The sequence below is a fragment of the Thunnus albacares genome, chromosome 11 (genome assembly GCF_914725855.1).
Source record: "Thunnus albacares chromosome 11, fThuAlb1.1, whole genome shotgun sequence".
Taxonomy (NCBI): Eukaryota; Metazoa; Chordata; class Actinopteri; order Scombriformes; family Scombridae; genus Thunnus; species Thunnus albacares.
In genome coordinates this window covers 13,660,911-13,681,247 of record NC_058116.1, presented here as the reverse complement: position 1 = coordinate 13,681,247, position 20,337 = coordinate 13,660,911, and the positions used below count along the sequence as shown (strand labels likewise).

Genomic DNA, 20,337 nt, shown 5'->3' with positions numbered 1-20,337 from the left:
TCTCTCTCTCTCCAGAGCAGAGCGAGGTGGCATTTGGAGAGCCGGGGAGTCATTATCATGCCATAACACTGGACCAGCAGACAAACTCCATTCAGCAGGGAGACACCAGGAGAAAAGACAGCAGGCGTTTTCTATGAGCTATTGTCATTTTGTCTCCCTACTGTTAGAGCTCCCCACTTGAGAAGTTTGGATGTGTTCCCTGAAAGTTTTAAACTCTCCAGGGTGTTCTTCTTTTTTTCTGCTGGTGCACAGAAAATAGATTTTGTGCATCTGCAGAAGAAGCCAGGAAGCTTTCCACATTCAGACCATGGCTGATATTAGTAGGGCTGCTTTCCCCCCACGGGTGTGATCCAGCCACCAAATCAAATGCTAGGACTGACTTAAGGCAGCTCCGGTCTGCAACAAAGCGGTGCGTTTCATTACTCAAACTGCTGTCAGGGAAGGAAGAGAGGAAAGGACATGTGCATTATGCCTGGATCAGTTGGCCTGTGGTGAGTCTTTGGAAAGTGCCCATCATTTATAGTTCCTGAGGAGGAAAGTATAATATTTTTCTTGTAAAAAGACTCAATATCCGGGACTGTTTCTCCATTGAGACTGATCTCTCAATGAATTAGGTTGAGTGGTGATCACTAGGCTGAAGAAATATTAAAGCACCGGTCTGTAATATAACATCCAGCAGTGGGATTTTCACTTGACCTTACTTTTTGTCTGTATATTAGCCGAAACCCAAAGAGTTTGCACCTTAAAAAAGCTCTCTGGTGTCCATTTGGCAGCAATGAGTCGTACATGTCTTTCATAGATCACTCACATATCCCAGGTGGCTCTTTCGAGCACTCTTTTCCTCCCAATCACACCCTGAGCTTCACATACCAGCTTAAGAATAAGAAGTGTTTACCCTTTGGATTACATGCGCCTTCGTCTTCACATGTTGGAGGCTTTGGAGCGGTTTGCGGGAATAACAATCCCTGGAATGCTACTATGTCTCATTCAAAAGTGTCTTTCAAAGCCCACTGTCAAACCCCCCCCCCCCCCCCACCCCCCCCCCCCCCACCCCCCCCCCCCCCCCACCCCCCCCACCCCCCCACCAACCCCCACATTTTCTCACGGCAAAATAAAATGGTCAAACTTTTTCTTCAGTGTCAGTTGAAACCTACAAAATCAACTCGCTTTTCAATTAACATTAATCTTAATTAGAAAACAAACTATGTTGTGGGGGAATGTGTCACTTTCGCTTGAAGCTTGAAGAGCTTGTCAGTGCGGTTTACAAGTCTTTTGTGTGGTCATCCTGTCTTTGGCGGTAGGTAGTATATCTTGCGGTGCACTGAAAAGATGTGATAAAGTGGGTGCTGGTTGGTAGGTTACAGCTGGGCATGGCTGAGACTGTTAGGTGCTTAAACAGACTTCAAAGCACCTTTTGGTCATATTGAGGCCAGACGTTGGTCTCACCTCCCTGTGTCGGCCACATTACCAGCACCGACACCTCAAAAGCAAGCTGGACTAGAAAGCAGTGGGCAGTCAACTGCTAAGCAGAGTGTAGGAAACAGTCTGAGTCATTTTCACTTGATGACTTTATTAAATGTGATTAAGATGGTATTCGCTATAGTTTCTCTTTTTTTTTTTTGTTTTAGTTTGAGGCAGTATGAGAGTATGTTAATGTGTGTGTGTGTGTGTGTGTGGGTGGGTGGCAGAGGAGTGTGAAGCAGGGCTGGTCAGTCCCAGCAGGAAGGACCTGATCTGGACATGGTTGTTAAGTTTCATTGGCTAAAGGGGGGGTCGCTTCATTGGCTGCTATCTGTAGAGCTCATTATTCACATGGTGGGTGGCAGAGAATGAAAACCCCCACAGCAAAAAAAACCCAAAGACGTGGCCACAGCAGAGGAGGCGAAAAGGCTGTGGAACTGCAGTTAAGACTTCTTCAGCACTTAAATCCCACATCTAAAGTTGCTCTCCATGACGCTGTCAGTTCAATATCGGAGTAATGAGCGCTCCGAGAAATCCTCCACGAAGATATTCATTCGCTACCTTCCAACAACCTGTGTTTTTATTGATCCTACAGAGCAAAGGGCCTTTTAAATAGTTGCCATTTCTTTTCTGAGATAATCAACCTCTCACAGAAAGCCTGATTCCACATGTTTCCCCTGGGATTTCATTCTCTTGAAGGATTAATGTAATCAAAGCTGCTGCAAAATCCTCTTTTAGCAATAATGACCAGTCACACTGAGACAATCTGCTGTCATCCAAGTGTTTATTCTCATTCTGAGGATGGATTAGCTAAATATCATAGACTGCGGCGCACCTCTCACGTTGACTCTGCTGCCTTTTCCTTTCCAACCTCATGGATTGAGAGACTAATTTCTCTCCAGGAGCTAAAACAAGATATGATTCTGCCACTTTATTAGTCATCCGTGTTAATATTTTGTTATTGAACCGATCCTGCCAACAGCCACATTGACGAAGGGAAGATTAGGATGTAAGAATCTTTTAAGCTGATGTGCTTAGTTGATGTGGGCTTATCAATTTATTCCAGCTCCAGTCAAAGCTGCTGCGTCCTGCGGTTAAATCTCACAGATTGTGTGTGACAGTTTCAGGATGATGGAAAACCAGAATGTGTGTCAAAGACTCGGTGATCGACAGCTCTCTTAACCTTTGGGTTAGATCGGACTGTTTCAGCAGAGTAGATGATACTTCAGACTGAATGTGTGTCAGTGATGAAGAAAACTGTTGTTTCCTTTGGTTTTGTTTGTTTATCAAAACTCTTAATCACTAAACTTGCTCACTTGCTTTGTCTTTATCCTCAGTTTTTGAAATACATATAAAATGCATTATATTACTGCTATTGGGTTGGACATTAATTCTCAAGCTGGAGGTTTTACAATTGGAAGACGCTGAAGTGACCACTGCTGTAAGTAACTGTTGGAGTAAACTGGAGTGGACAAGGAGGATTACTGAATTTGAAGTGTTTCAGAGACTCAAATAAACAAATGTAGATAGTGTTGGAATGTGACTGCAAGCGTGGGATTAGGGCGGCTCTCCTCCCCTCGATGGCTTGCCATGTTTTACATGTTGTTGGCCTACATTGAGACCGAATCTCCTCTCCAGGTCTTATTTCATATGAGATGAGGATAGGGGGGGGGGGGTTGAGACAGCTTGAGTGATCACTGTAGGATCAAACAAGCAGGGTGGAAATCCTATATCTTGTTTACTATCTGTTCAATCTGCAGTGACTGACGTTGCCATGACAGAGATGTATTTTTCCTCTCAAAATGTGGGTTCATTATCGTCGTCATTGCTCAGTTATACAGACAGTTTGAATAAATGGCTTTGGCGTTGAGTTGAGTGTGATTTCAAGTCTGTTCCTACGCATCTGTCATCGTAACATTATTCTGGGTGGATGGTGTGAGAGTAAATACAGTAAATCATGTGCTGGAGCAGATCTGACACAGTTTCTCAGAAAACAGCAGAGAGGGTTTGGCTTTCCCATGCCACGTCACAGCGAAAGCCCCATCGGCCTCTTTATCACCGATCTGACCCCACATGATGGATACATCCTGTTGAGTCTAATTGTCATGAAATGTAAACTGAGCCCAGAGGTAGGTGATAACTGAGGCTCTAGTTACAGCCACTGTAATTTTGACTCTTGTCACTGCAGAAGATAACAGCTTGAGATGGCAGAGGACCTGTAGGAGAAGGAGTCCTCACCAAGGAGGAGGAGGAGGAGGAGGAGGGGCAACATCAGTGTGTGTGTGTGTGTGTGTGTGTGTGTTGGTGTCTGGGTGAAACTTCAGAGTCATTAAGTATTAAGTGAACTGCTATTGCATTCCACAGCAGACAAAGCACAATTCTGGCTAAGCTGTGTGGGCTTTTTGCTCATAAATAAGGCAGGCACCTCTGATTGTGGGGTAAATGTATAATTCATGCACTGCCCCCCTCCTGCTCCTCCTCCTTTTTCTTCTCACTTTCTGCCAAGCGATTCCTTTTCAGCTCTTTGTTGTCTGCGCCCTCAACTGCATTTAAATTAATAATTAAAGTGATTTTCAAAGAATGTCTGTGACACCACCTGCTAGGTTACTCACCGTCTCCTAGCCCGGGTTGAGAAACAACAGAAAGTCTTGAACCGTATACATTTCAGTTCACCCCACCAGAGCTGGAATAGTACAGTGTTTGAGTTAGTTGTAAATATCGAGGAATTATGACACTGGCAACGTTTACAGCATGCCGTTCCTCACTGGGCCATAAAACACATGGAGATTTGGAAAATATGTCATTACTTGTGTAAGGGAAATTCAAGCACTTCGTGTCTGAATTAATTAGTTGTACTCAAAGTTATCATAACTACATCTCGTATTACTTACAATTAAGAAATGCTGTAGATATGTTCCAGTGATAACACCAATAAAGCAAGTTGCTTGCAGCCCTGTATATCATTTCATCTTCGGCAATAATTTTTTAAAAGAGATTCCTTTTTATTTCTCAGGTGATGCAAGATATCGCTACAGTAGCAGACAGGGATCTATTGCACCTAGTGCCATATGTCCATACAGTTTGGATACCTGTACCTTCAGGGAGACAGAGGAGAGCACACAACCACCAGTTTGCCACATACATAGGATACCTGGCTGCCACACAGGCCTCATTCAACTCTAATTGAAATGCAGAAGCATCAACATGCTGCAATTCTTTGCAAGTCTTTTCAAGCTCTGAATACAGCAATCCTCCACTGACACTATGAGCAATGTGGAGTTTGCAGAGACATATGTATTTATGGAATAGAAAACCCCACAGCAAGCAATGTGTACCCCCCTCAAATATCAGATCAAAACTTTTTTTATGAATATTAAAGCTACACTCCCATTCATCCACATAGAAACATCAACCTTGGCTGGTGATAAATTCTACAGCTCTTAAGAAATAACTGAATTAAATTTTCACTTATCTTTCCTTTCTGATAAGTGTGGCATTTATATAAAAGCGAGCTGCTGATTATTGGAAAACCTCATTTCATATTTATGAGGAGCCATGTGAGCTCGCTGGGTATAGAGTTGCAGCCTCACATCTCAAGTCAGCACTCTGGTAATCTTTTTGATCTACCCAATCCACCTCAATGTCTGCCCCAAACACACCTGTGCTGATTTACAACAGTGCAGAAATTAAACACCTGATATCTCATAGACTTAACATACCACAAGGTCACATAAGGTTGAGGAAATAGTGTGTCTAGACTTCATAACTGCTCAGGACAGGGATATCTTCTTCCTGATTTACTCGCTGTATTTTTACAGTCCTTTGAAACCTAATGGCACGTCAGAGGCATATTGGAAAACCTTGCTAGCATATGATTTTACACTCATTCACATCATTGCTCCAGCACTTGATGAAATATGTTTCAGCCTGGTTAACCTTTAATGAGAGTCTCTGAGGGCATCTACTGAGAGGCAGCTATAAAGATTTTCAGCATGCTACTGGTTTTTTGTCTACAAAAAAAAAAAAAAAAAAGACTTTTTGGATGGGAATCAGGATGACTTTGAATTCTGTAAGGAACCTTGAAGTGGAGCGTGTGCCATGAATGAAAATGAGGGAGCAAACAAAAACATCAAGGGAAACATGGCTTTTCTCTCAGAACTGAGAGTGAGAAAGGGAACGAATGACATGCCATGTCCGCTCTGATAATTTTGAAAAGACTGTTTACATAGAAGTTTACATCCACCCTAGTGTTTCCTATTCAATCTCTAAATGTTAGCCATCCACGCAGAAATGCCCAAAGACTTAAAACACAACCAAATCTCTCTAAATCTTTATCTCTTATATGTTTAATGGTGTTGTTATTGACATGTTTTGCATTCTGTTGTCAAATGAATGCAGCCAGTCGAAAATGGATTCAAGTTGAGTGTGTTGTACTATCTAAGGCTAATGGTAACAGTAGCACAGTGGGAGGAATTATCTTGTGCATGCAAGGTTAAAGAATTAAAAGCCCTATTAAATTCCTGCAGAGACAATGTTAGGTGAGCACCTATGGGAACACTTCCATGCTTGCATGGGCATTAAACTCTCCTAGTTGAATCATCAGTACAAGGACTGCATTGAAAAAACTTTTCTTTGAAAAAATATCTCAGGTATCTTGTGTCTTCAGTCCCCTACAGTCTGTGATTGATATATTTAATTAAATGACTGTTTTGCACTTGTGCCGTTGTCTTACAACAGTAGAAAAATGTCTTAGTGCCTTCGCCTGTATTGTGTGCGTAGCTATAGTGTTTGGAAACATAGACAAAAAAAAGTTGGTGGGCTACAGAAACATGGCCTCATAACATCGCTGGCAAGTGAAAGTCCCTTGGCTATGTTTGGGAAAGATATATCACATGATAAAAAGCTCATTTTGTGTCTGCACTGCAACGTGAGCCTTGTGTTGTCAAATTTATCCACTTTGGAGAGAGTTTTGGAAAACATCAATTTTCTTGAATATGAGCACACTGGCTTAGAGCAGATGGAAGGGCTGAGAGTGAAAGAAAGATAAGTTTTAAAATTGATCTGGATTAGAGCGGACATGGTCTGAGAGTGAGCGAGAAACGAGAGGCATGGATGGGAAAAATGAGAGCAGAGAAGAGATAAGAACTGAGAAGAAGTCGAGGGGAGATGACAGCCAAATAAAAGTGAAATAGAGTGAGGGGTGAGTGAGTACGTGGAGTAAGTGCCTGTTTCAATAGAGGAGGGAGCAGAGCCCGGCCACTTGCTCCTGGACGGGTCGATAGATATGAGCAAGGAGCTGAGAGCTGCTGGAATGATTGTGTCCGGTGGTCGGGAGTGTGAAAAGCGCCAGGGCAGCAGAAAATAGCCGTAACTCAATGAGATTGGAGGTGAGATTTACAGTGTGTGTGTGTGTGTGTGTGTGTGTGTGTGTGAGATCAACAACAGAGAGATTCCTCCATATCTGAGTCTCCCAGAGGAGCTGAGGACAGAGGTTCCATCCCGAGGGGCCGGCAAAGGCACCTTGTAAATATCTGTCAGCACCACTTGAGCTTGACCGTCAGCTCTAGGATCGATATGCTCAGCTTCATGTCATCTCTGAGCTTTTGGGATAACAGAGAGAAAACATACTGGGGATGTGCATGTTTTCGCAGATTCTGTAGGTGGAGGTGGGGGGTTGGTGTGGGGGGAATACAGGTATCCACATGTACATGTGGGGGAGGTGGCAACTATGACTGATAACAGGATCAGTCATAGCTGTCTGACACATCTCCCCATGACTGTACAAATATGCTCAGCCAATATGGGAAAATGTCATCTGCATCAGTATGAAGTATGGCCCATCTTTCTGTTTTGTGCACAGTGTGTATTGTTAAGCCTGGAGCAATCTTGACTGGTAGAAGTTCATGCTTCATTAGCTAAAACAAACCACTTGCATGACATTTTATATATGCACTTTTTTTTTAATATAGTTTGTGTTCCAGTCACGCACTCGGGGCAGTAAGCATTTTTACGATGGGTGGAGATAACCATGCTCCTACATCAGAGAGTTCTAAGCGCGGAAACCAACTCCCCCCCCCCCCCCCCCCCCCCCCATCTCTCTCCCTTTCCTCTGCACACCCACCCTCCCCCCACCCCGCCTGCCTCGTCCCAGCCATGACAAAGTGGAGATGGGCTGTGCCATTGGCTGCCATTCAGCCTGACTCTCTCATCGGCCCCACAGAATGCCTTTCAGGGTCCCCCAGAGTAACAACTGCTGCGTTTTATTACAGCGTGAAATGAGGAGTGAAAGAGCGCTATGGATGTTCCTACTTAACCATGCAGAATGTGTCACTAGTGGGTAGGAAGATAAGAGGACAAAGGGGGAAACGCTTTTGTTACAGCTCAAGTCCATAGAAACAACCCCATGCTCTTGTTTACAACTCCAAGACCAAACCCATTTGTGTCTTTTTAGGTGAAATTTGTCCAGAAATATGTTAACATCGTGCAGGATCATTACATGCATTCCTAAGGCAGTCCAAACAGATGGTAGCTGTGTTGCCAGCCTGAGAGATTTGCTTGAGGGAGACCCAGACGTTGGCACCCACACCCAACAGATACACTATGTCCAGCTCAATTATGCTCTCCACTCCATTTCTGTGGTGTGTTTGCCCAGATTAGATCTCAGAAGTCAAACACTATCATCGCCATCGGGAGTGCAAAATGTGAAATCCTAACGTAGTCCCATTAGTAAAACTGTTTATAGCCTACATGTTTTACTTACGGTTTGGAAGTGGTTTAGCACTTTTTGGTTTGCTGTAATTATCACTTGCTAGAGGCCAAATGCAACTGAATTTTAAAAACTCAAAAAAAAAAAAAAAGCAGGAGCACATGCTTCCTGAGGATGAGGGTGTATATCTGCATGCGATGGGGACCAGCGCTCATAGAAAATATGTCGTGGCACTTTCCCGAACATGTTTTTGGTGGGGTCGGTATGGTTCAGATTGAGCACCAAACTGTGTAAATAGGAATCAGGCACTTGATTGATGAGAGCACCTTTGTAATTATATACAGCCATCCTATTTGCTTTGGCAAGACATCTGTCGTCGGTCCTCTTCTTCCCTACTTAAATGTCAGGTTGTGGGTGTGGCTGCGGAGAAACGCTGACAGACTGTCAGTTTTCAGCACACCTGCAAGGAGCTCTCACTGCCTCGACAGAAATGTTTATCTTTTTTTTTTGAGAGCGCTGCTTACGATATATTCGGTTATTCAGCAAAGACAACTCTCCTGATAATTTCTTTTTAAATACAACTTCCTTTTAGAATCCAGAAATTTTTGTTTGATGGTTTGATGACTTTTGGCTCGAAGTTTTAAAAAAAAAAAAAAAAAAAAACTAGTACTGCTAGTATTGGGAGGGTGAGACATCACTGAAAACACAGCCAGCATTCTGATCTGTGTTGCAATATCCTTAGTACGCAATGTGGTGTGTTAATTCATGCTGCTTGGCACGCAAGCCCAAGCATCTCGAGGTAACGAAGAGTCTATTTTCTTGTACAATTGTGATTGTGGTGAACCAGAAAAAAAGATTCGTCCTCAAGAAAAGCCAATGGAATGCATTCAGTCCGTGCACACAGGATCTTTCAATGAGTAAAATGAGCTTGATCCCCTGGCTTATGAGTGTATGTTCAGTGATTTGTAGAAGGGATTTGGGAGCTTTAACATGTGCGTCTACTGGCAGAATGTCCTTCAGACGCTGGTGCAGCGCAAGTTATTGCTTCAACACCTCATTGTTCCGGCGCGGCGCTTGTGTGAGGCTGGGATGCTGAGGTTGCTGCTACTGCCTGTCTGTGCCGCAGGCACCGCTCTTATAGGACACAACTGAGAACAGAATTAATGATAGAAGGTCACCTTATTATTAATAGCAGATGATGAGAAAACTGTAAAGACTCTTTGGACCGTGAGGAAAAATTTTGGATGCGGCAACTGCGCTTATATGTCATCTTAAAACTCTGCGGTGTTCCAGCGGTTTCACCTGATCAGCTCTGCAGAAACCACAGCAGTTTCTTTTGGAGCTCTCAGCGGTCATAACTATGCGCTTTCCCTCCAGGGTGTCCAATTCTGCCTCTGACACTTATTTTATATCATCACTGGATTGACATCTATATTCCTCTGAAGTAATTAAGAAAATACCTCCTCCACCCTCTCTGTGTCGAAGAACAGGCTGTTAAACATTCAACACACTGTCCACACAGTTTTTGCCGGGCGCCCGAGACGAGGCTGTGCAAGGCGGAGAGCTGACAGAGAAGCTGAGTGTAATTGAGTGCTGGCAGGCGTGTGCGTGGCCCTGATTGCAGCGTGTTCCTCCAGAAGCAAGGTTTATGTTTCATCATGTGCCCGTCCACCGCACTCAATAAAAAGCAAATAAACTTTTCACTGGCAATGGCATAATAACGACAGAGCTAGCTAATGAGCAAATTAAAGACTCATAAATACAGCCCTGGCCCCCTGACTGAGACGTGAAATTTGTTACATCAACGTTGTGTTTAATGTACTCGCTACAGTAGGTGCCCTCATTTAACCAGTCTTCTGCACTGTACCTTACGTAACACCGCTCATTCCTCTGATAGTTTGTTTGAAGGAGATTGATTGTCTTTTTGTGGCTAAAAAGTTCACCTCAGAGTCATTACTGCCCCTCTCCCTATCGTATCTCCCAACATATTGGACTGCCCCAGATGAAGAATGTAGGAGAATGTGTTGAAAATTTACTGCTATGCCTTGTCTTAGTGCTGTAGTTGGTGCAGGAGTCTAAATTAAATGGAGTTGAATGAGTGACTTTGGCAGGTCTCCGGTTGGTGTGGTTTGGGCTGCTCCCAGTGCTACACAGAAGCAGCCTGGCAGAGGTTTGTGTGTTTGACTGAGCTTGCTCTTCTCTTTCACACCAGCTCTCTGTGGCCAGCAGCAGGAGCACATGAGACCCCCCCTCCACCCACCCACCCCACCCCACCCGCCACTGCTTCTCTGAGTCCCGTCTGAACGCACGCCCTATCCTGCGGCAGCATCTGCCTGATTCTGTTAGACGTGCATGGGCTTTTGTGTTCTATTACATTTGCTATTATTGAATTTGATTCGTTCAGGGTGAGCTGTTGTATTTAAAGCCGTTTGACTAGATTGGTAAACTTTCATTTAAAATTTTATCATCCCATTATGTTTGGCAAAATGACTTTGAGCTGCGCTCAAGCTGAGGTTTTGCTTTCATCCCACGCCTATGCCAAACATTCAGTAAATTTGTTCCACGTGTTAAAAAAGGGAATCCCAAGAACATTAAACCAAGTGTATCATTTATTAAGCACTCTCTGTTCAGTGTGGTAAAGAGAAGGGAGTTTGGTGCCAGTGCCAGACAGCATCAGGCCCAGACATGAACACAAGGAGCGGGAAAAATGGCAAGAAGAGAAGGAGGCATAGACAGCATGGGAGGCTAGTAGTGTTAAGGCGTGAAGAGGGAATCTGTCAGGGGCTACATTAGGCAAAATCCAAACATCAGTAGATTTCTAGAGACAGGGCGTGCCTGTCTGCTCGTAATGGATGAACCCTTTTTGCCCTTGTTTGCTTTTTGTAGAAGATTATATATGTCCTTTGAAGGTATGTTGGGCATCTCATAACAAAAAGAGGTGTGACTGCTTACTGTGAACGTGTAGGGGAAGTGGCTGAGTGAGGTACCTGTCAGGAAGCCAGCGCACAAGCACAGAAAAGCACCTTCCCCACAGCAGCAACCCTTTGATGTGGCTTACTCTTTGAAGAACTGACACCCTTCTCCTTTTCACAGTGCCTGGAGCCCTGTAAGGAATCCTGGGACCTGAAGGAAAACCAGTGCCAGGATTTATGCGAGGTATGTCACCGCCACAAATACCGTGGTTGCCTCAGACTCGAGTGTTTGAGCTTCATATACTTAGTGGGAAAATTCAATAAAAGGAAAGTTTGAGAGGAGTGTGAAGTAACTCTTTCTGGACAGTACCGCCACTCTCTGTGAGGTTGAATCAAAGCTGTTTAATGTACTCACCACTGCTGTGAGTCATAAGCTGAAATGTAAACAGGACAATCCCTGTTAGCTCACAGGGCTGCATGTTTGCAGCCAGGCAGGTTGGACTTGAAAAGAAATGTGACATATATTTTTCCTCTCCTTGTCCTCCTCCTCCTCCTCCTTCTCCTTCTTCTCATTCTCCCCCTTACTCCACAGCCCCTCTTTCCCAAGAAGCACTATGAATGTCTTACGAGCTGTGAGTTCCTGAAGTCGGTAGAGGGGGTGAAGCAGGGAGACTGTCCTGCCCCGGAGAAGGCCAGTGGATTTGCAGCAGCCTGCGTGGAGAGCTGCGAGGAGGATGGGGAGTGTTCAGCTGTCAAAAAATGCTGCTCCAATGGCTGCGGCCACACCTGTCAGCTGCCTAAGAACCTCTACAAAGGTAATACAACAAGCTGATAGTCTTGCATTACATTATATTGCAAAAAAAAAAGATTCTGCCACAACAAATTGTTATTTTCCTATATTACTGTATTGCATAAACATATAGTAATAGGGAAGCTTGTGATTTCTTAATACATTAATGCAACAAAATGTTGTGTAAACCTAATACCTAAATAAATGTTTCTGTTGTGCCATTTGATCAAATCGTAATATTCTAGATGTCTTGTGCATCGTTTTTACACAAATTCCCACAATTCTGCTGAGCATATTTGAAAACCTTGGGATCTTAACGATAATTTCAAATAAAGTATGTAATGACTGATCCGCTGGCAGGTCAGTGTGAATTTCCGGCACTGATCAAGCAGCGAGAGAGAGAGAGACTACCTTAAATGAAAATACATTGATAAATTATGAGATGAAACACATCAGAAACCTCATAACTTCTTGATTAGATGAAGAAAGGAGTTCTAGCGCAAATCGCATTGACAGATAAATGCACAGCGTCCAAACATTAGGCCGCCTGCACTGATAGAGCTGCTTAATTGTCCATGTACTCCACAACTCATCTCTTTATTTAGTTATTGCTCGGCGCTGTTTCCAGGAGGGGCCAGATTAGCACGGTTCGTCGGCTGAATCATGGATACGGCCTCTCTATTCATCCTATTTAAGAAATGACGTTTCATATCTGAAAAAGGTCCAATGTAAACGTCATATTTTTAATGTGATTAAGTGATGCAGTTTGCATAATTTTCATATATAGTGTTGAACCAATTAATCCTTCTCTGTCAAGCATTAATTTTAAATCTCAGTGACGCCAACTGCAGATCATCTTTTACAACTTGCTTTTGGATCATAAATCTTTATTTCATCTCACTTTGTTGTTCTTCACCCATTCATCCCTCATGCTGTTTCTCTTGTAAATTGCAATATATCGCCGGTTTTGAATTATGCTGGATAAGCTGGAGGGTCTGTACCCAAGAATCTTTGCTCCAGTAAAACCGTTTAACAGCGCTGCCCAAGGCGGCCTGACGTTCAGAGGTTGCTGACTCGTTATGTGAGAGAACCAAGAGCCTCTGAACTTGGAGATGGCGCTGGAACTACATTATATACACTATCAGCACACAATTGTCGGCGGCCCGAGGCCATAACAAAGTTGAGCAGATTGTTGAAGTGAGAGCAGTGGAGGATGAGTCTAAATCAAGCTTTGAACCGCAGCTGTGGATAAACTGTGTGTATGCTTTGAATCACACTGTAGTTAAGTGCATGTTTGTGTACTTTTACTGAAAGGCAAGTGCATGTGATTTTGAGTTTGAGCTTGTGTACACAGAAGAACATGCTAGTGTTTATATTTGATTTGGAAAAATCCTGAGGGACTTCACGGTGGATGCCATGCTCAAAAGGTGAACAGCACGTTAATCTGGAAAGATGAAAAGAGGCGTAACCTTGAAAATTTCAATACAGCGACCCAGTCAATGAAAACCATTCACCGCGCTGTGAGACCTTCAAATCAAGCCGCCTACCCTGCTGATTTGGTCTTAACATGGAGCTCATGACGGGTCGCCGTCAGCACTACATTTACACAGAATTACACTGAGCGTTTTGGTGAAAGTTCGGATGGAATTCCTGTCCTGGTCCTCAGCGTTAAAGGTCTAATTAGTTGCTCATGGTTTGAAGAGTGTAATTGTTTCTATGTGTGTGCAAGTGTGTGTGTAGCCTTTGCCATGATGATCCATGATGCTGGAAGCCATTAGCAAACACAAGCGGAGCGAAATGGAGCGTTTCCCCCACTGAGATCACTCTCAGATGTGTGTTTGTGTGTGTGTCCAGGTCCCCAGCCGATGTGTATGCGCCTGACAAAAAAAACTTCAGTGTTCAAGATCTCTGTCTAAAGAACAGAGACACTGGACCCCCACTGGGCTTTTGATGAATAACAAAGCCTCTTTTTTTTCTTTTTTTACATCAAAAGACCCCAATGTCGTTGCACATCATCCACTTCTCTCTAATGTAGTCTCAAAATGTGTTAGCGGAGATGTGTCTCAGATAAAATATGGCATGCATGTATGGAAATAGGTGCTTTATTAGGTTTTTCTATTTCTTTCATTTTTATATTCTTCTCTCTAGTCCTCAGTTCCTTGGAATAAATAGCAACACATATGATGCAACCCAACTTGTTACGCTTGTTTTCTGATCAAAAGAAGCACACAGTTCTTCGCTATACTGTGAGAGACAGGAAAGCAGCTGTGGTGGTGGTGGTGGGGGGGGGGTTTGAAAAAAAAGTTATGTATGTGAAAATATGTAGGTGGCAGAGTGAAATTAAATTCAGCGAGTTATATTCACGGTGTCAGAGCAGAGTCAGCCCGTCAGCCATTCTCCGTTTACGGGAAGTCCTTGTGCAACAAGCAGCAACCCCTGTGATTATGAGCAGTCATTATGACAGTATGTGCGTGAGTATTGAAAATTATATTCTTGGAGTGTAATTGTTGGCATGATTAAGACATGAACGGACGTTATACTCCTGATCGTGCCTCAGCAGCAGTTACATCATGATTTGGAGTGCATGGAGTAAGCGTGCGGCCGTTGAAAAATGAACACTGTATGATTCTTGGACCAAACCTGACTCGAAAGTTATCTTTGGAAAGAGCAAACTGAGAAAGTGTATTCGCTGCCCTCCCACATATTGCGGAAGAGAGAGAGAGAGGTTGTGTGTGTGTGTGTGTGTGTGTGTGTTTGTGTTTTTGTGCACGTGTGGTTTGTGCTTCGCAGGAGTACTTGTGTGACTTTGTGGGAAGATGAGCTAAGGCAGAGGGAGCAGAGGAATGCTGTGGTTACTTTGGCATTCATTATTGCGCAGGAAATGTGACACGTTTGTTCGCGCGCACGCAGACACACACTCTGTGGAGCTGTGAAACCACAGCACAATGACCCCCAGCTGTTAGTATGAAGAAAGCTGTTATCAGTGCGACAAAACAAAGTACTGACTCCATATGCATGTGGCTCAAGGACCCTCCTCCATCTCTCAGGATTTTATAATGCGTCAATCAATCACTTTTATATGCCCTGTATGAAGACTGAATAGACATATAAGTAGATCAAATGCTTTGCACTCAAAACACAGTCTTGATTATGTTGTTTACCGACAAGCCTTGTGGTAGCCTTGAGCGTGTATTGATGCTGTTTATAAATGCAGTAGTGTTGGACAGCTCAGCAGCGACAGAGACCTAACATAATGGTCCGAAAGTGCTCTGTGATTTATTGAGAAGTGGAGGATGTATTCGGCCTTCTCCTGTACTTCCAAACTTGCTTTTCCAATCTCCATCTCATTATCACTGTGCCCGATGCTCAATCAACAACTCACTACGTTTCAACTGCAATAAATTCAGTTGAGAGAATCAGTCTGACTTGGCTGAGCATTTGGCCCAGTCCTGCACTTAATAAATCTCTAATTTATTGCACATGGCCACACTGACTTTGTCAGGAAGGCTGAATGTGAAGTGCAATGATGCAAATTAACTCAACGTATATGTGTGTATGTTAGTAATGGTGTATTTCGTGTCCGGACAAGAGAGGGAGAGAGATGTTACTGTATGTGTGCCATCTCACATACCTAGGTGCTAACTATGTGAATCATTACTAAGAAGCGCAGCTACTAAAACACATCTCCCTGTCCAGGAAATATCACAATCTGTCACAGTAGAGAGATGATGCTGTTGACCCACAGCGTGCGTTAAATCTATCGCGGTGAGGTCATGTCTCATTCTTAAATCTGTATCTGTCCAACTCTGATGGTGTCATTTATCTTTCCAAGTGACTTTCACCCAAGAGAGGAAAACAACAATTTTCATGTTGAAGTTCACCAACAATGTTCCACAGATCGGTGATATTAGCTCTTGTCACAATATCATCTTGCACTTTTAGGAGTCCCTCTGAAGCCAAGGAAAGAGCTTGTGTTTTTGGAGCAGCCGTCAGGTCAGCTTGAGATCCGCTGGTCCTCCAAGTTCAACATCTCCGTGGAACCCGTCCTCTATGTGGTGCAGCGCCGCTGGAACTATGGCATCCATCCCAGCGAGGACGATGCCACAGAGTGGCAGACTGTGGCACAGGTAGGAATCGACATACCATACGTGCAAAATACTGAGGCGTATGAGGAAGATAAAATGCTTTCACTTTCAGATCCTGCCAGTTTTTATTGTGTGAGTGATTCTTTTGATCAGATATTTGGGATATGTATCAAAATGTAACTTCAGCCTCACATGTCTCAGCGTGCCACATGCTGCAGCTGTGAAAGTGCTGCATTGCGCTGACAGACTGTTGCACACGGTTGCACATTCCTCACAGTCACAGTGTCTTTTAAAGTTTGGTAAAGAGAAACACACGGATGACTGATGTGGCAAGCAGACTCACATGGGGCTGTGACCCTGCGTGAACCCTGACCCCTGCGGTTTGCTCTCTCCCCATCTGTCCCTCAGACTGCAGAGGAGCACGTCCAACTGGCTGACATCAGAGCCAGCAGATGGTACCAGTTCAGAGTTGCTGCAGTCAACGTCCACGGGACCCGCGGCTTCACTGCACCCAGCAAACACTTCCGCTCCTCCAGAGGTCTGTGTGTGTATGTACATATGCGTGTGTGTGTGTGTGTGTGTGTGTGTGTGTGTGTGGCCTTGCTTTGTGTGGAAGTTCCTGTTTGACACCCACTGCCCTCCATTTGTTATGGTTAAGACCTTGGAACAGGTGGAGTCTTTGGGAAAGAGTTTTGAAACCTGATTTGACTTTTCATCTGGCCATGCAAACAATCAGTGTGTGGTGCATATCTTATTTGCATGTGAGACAAGTTTACTTTATCACTGACTCAAAGAGATTTTACATTTTGATGTAATAGTGTCTTTATTCACTGCACTGCACCTTTCACTCAGTGGACTACAAGACATATTTTTAGTAAGAACTGACGTCTTAATAATATTTTTGTTTGACTCTCTTTTGTGAACTCTTCAACCCCTTGGTTCCACACACCATCAGTAAACTGCCTCTTTTTTCGGTTTAAATACTGAATATAATCACATTCAATAAACCCAAACAGACGTTTATCATTTTTGATAACCTGAATTGTAAATAAATATTTCCCCCCACAGTTTCCGCACATATAAACAGCAAGCTAAGATTAAAGTATAATTCATCGAGATGCCGAGTTGAATGCGAGTAATGAGAAAGGACTGGGTGCACAGAACATTTCTTTTCTGTGTTGCAACCAGATATTCATTTATGTCTTCAAAGCAGGGGTTTCCCCCTCTTTACAGCCACATAAAATGTAATATGTCTGAATTAGTCAGGATATGCAGGTTTCAAATGAATGCAAGTGTTGTCTTGCCTCCAGAGGGAGTGACGTAACGTAGGCACGCTTCAGATCTTTGCCACAGATAAGTGAACAAGCTCTGATGGCATCCTGCGTTACAGCTCGACTCCCCTTCCTTGCGCTTTCAGTGCTGAGTGACACTAAATATAGCCTCATTGTTCTACAGATGGCATTTGTTAAAGTTTAGGCCACTTGCTGTGTGGTTCCCAGGGAGTACAGGTTGTGAATATAATATTGTGTCTTGATTGCATCTGATCCAGATCAGATACAGTGTGTTTGTTTGACATGTAGAGGCAGAGCCATGTGTCCACCGGTTCAGATATGTTCTGATGAGGCTCAGGAAGTGGCCTTGATTTCAGTGTGTGTAAATGTGTGTCATGTAGAATAGCGTCTGCATTGTGTGGACCACCTCCATTCAATACACAGTGCACATTAAATTTGTTATTCACATAGATAGAAAAAAGTGTTTACCGGTTGAACACTGGCAGGGATCGTACGCACACACCATGTTCTGCCAAATCCTGAAAGTCAGTGCCAAAGACGAAAAGTATTAGTGTGTTTGGTGGTGTGTGTATGTTGACCTGTCCTGTCAATCCTTCATCATACATTTGCTCCCTAGAGAATTTTGGATGGCTGTCTGACAGATCCAGACACCAGGTGGGAAAAGGATTCTGCTGCAGGGATGGAAAACGATCCCCAATCAGGCCAATCAGTGCCAGTACGCTGATAGATTGATGAGAGCTGTCACAGATTTGATGAGTTCCTGGACATTCTGTCATGCCATTGTTATTTATGTAGTATGGCTATATCATCTGATTGCAATTTTGCTCTACTATACTTTGTTAGGGCAATTTGTAAGAACTGACTGCTTATTTATCTTGCACAGCCAACATCAGCTGGTATGGAGAACCGATGTGTCCAATTGTGTTTTTGGACTGGTTTTAAATCTGTTTCAGGTGGGAGAGGGCAGGGGAGAGGAGCCAACTGGGCTGTGGCATGAATCATTTTCTCATTACAGGGCTATTCCCTCCGGTCTAGCGTTTGGCATGTGGCCCTGCCCCTCCTCCTGCACCGGGCTGACATCAGAGGCCGGCAGTAGGCTGGGTCACAGCGCACACAGATAGGTTCAGAACCACACGCACATTAGTTAGAGTACCGGAATGTTGAGCCAAAGTGAGCAGCATGTGTTTGTTAACCCCTGACCTGCTCTTTCGGTCCTGTCGAACGCTGTCATAGACGTGACATGACACCTGTCATAACATCTCACGCCAGATTGTCAATGGAGGACTAATTACTTTACACAGTGTCATACTAGTCCCCCTCCTCAACTGCAATGCAAACCTTCAAGTGGTGAAAGGCGTCCTGGCCTGTAAGACATTCAACCTGGAATTATACTTGCAAAAAAAAAAAGCTGCCTTGGCCCGAAATTTGTCACATACAAGAACCAGAGGCCCTCTTCGTCTCCCTCCCTAAACGTCTACAGATGCACAAGATCTGTTACCACTGACAGTATTGTTTCTTGTTGTTGCTTTGTCTTCAGATCCATCCGCTCCCCCCAGCCCAACCAATCTGCGTGTCACCAACGTGACGCTGGGAGACGAAGGCCTGCTGACAGCACGTCTCAACTGGACCCTGCCAGAGGAGCCAGATATTCCCGTACATCACTACAAAGTGTTCTGGAGCTGGACTGTGCCCACCAAGTCGATGGTGCCATCTAAGAAGAAAAGGAGAAAGACCACCAACGGGGTAATCTTCTCACCCTGTCTTAGAGATGTGTTCCTTTTCTGTGTTTTCATCTCCCTCTCTCTTTCTCTTTCTCTGTACGGGGTCTCATCCAAGATTATCTCAGCATCTTCTTCTCTGGCTTCAACACATTGGCGTAAATGTGCATGCAAGCCTGCAGTAGAAGAAAGGATAAACATGGAATGGGGGTTGCATTTATTTATACATACTTGCAAGGCTATTGATGCAATGTGTTCTTCATTGTTTTAATTCCTTATACTGATGGAAGAACCGCTAAGAACGTACAGTGAAGCTTTGAAAGAAAACACATTGATTATGATAAATAGCCTTGTTTTAGCGATAAATCATGATTTCAAGGGCATATGTTTCTTAAATGTCTCAATTTGTATTGTTCAATTTTTTGGCAGTTGATATTTTGGAGCTTTTGTTTTATATCCTACTCACACTCGCAGTTTTTGATTGTGTAATGCAGCTATTTCTGAATTGGTTAAGTGTATTTATATATTTATTTGTTTTATTTTTAACATAGGTCTCAGTAGCTTCAAAGTCAAGCAGTTACATAACTATACTCACAAATTCCTATCCTGTCTTTTACATTCATACATACATACATATTCAAACTAAGGTGAGACTCGTGTCAGTAAAACTGGACAAAACAGCTTAAAAACATCTGAGAACCATGTATTATTAATGACCACGTATGATCATATAGAAAGAACAAATATATATTTTTTACAATAGTATGTAGTCAATAATGTTAAGAATGATTTTTTCTCTTCTACAGTAACAATACATATTCATGTTTGCAAATATTGATTGGAATGTCACAGACCTTAAGAGTGAAATGTGATTGCGGCCGCAGGTCCATAAACATATTTTTTATGTAATTGACCCTATAGATAAATCATCTTTCCTCATAAATCACAGATTTTCTTATATGCATGACTTGGTATTTAGTCCAATCAGATCCATTTGCATTATATATCCAGTAACACATGACTTCATAGCTACATCCCTGTGGATCAGTATCCATGAGGCATATTTCATTAGAGACCCGGGCAGAAAGACAGCTTGTCTAGACAGTCCGCACACACCTCTATAGAGTCTTCTCCTGAATTAGTTTTTGAAACGCATAGCAGATGTGGCACAGAGAAGATAGAGGTGGGAGACATCAGACACCTATTGACACATGTACTACTGGTTTCCACTTTGGCACCTCAGGGCTTTGAAAGCACCCTGCTGGTAGAAGAATGTCAAAACACACACAGTCAATAACAAGAACTCATCAAGCTCACGCTGACGGTGGAATGCTGGAAGTCAAACACAGTGAGGAAGCCCTGGGAGGCTCTGA

At 43.5% G+C, this 20,337-nt stretch overlaps 1 protein-coding gene across 1 annotated transcript in view; it reads left to right on the top strand.

Moving 5' to 3' along the window:
* LOC122992678 (anosmin-1) overlaps window positions 1-20,337 on the top strand; it is a 46,644-nt gene that overhangs the window by 8,676 nt on the left and 17,631 nt on the right. The window contains exons 3-7 of the mRNA XM_044366549.1: window positions 11,261-11,323; window positions 11,672-11,894; window positions 15,812-15,996; window positions 16,363-16,492; window positions 18,784-18,989. Coding sequence (XP_044222484.1) covers window positions 11,261-11,323; window positions 11,672-11,894; window positions 15,812-15,996; window positions 16,363-16,492; window positions 18,784-18,989 — 807 coding nt within the window. The remainder of the gene's footprint in view (window positions 1-11,260; window positions 11,324-11,671; window positions 11,895-15,811; window positions 15,997-16,362; window positions 16,493-18,783; window positions 18,990-20,337) is intronic.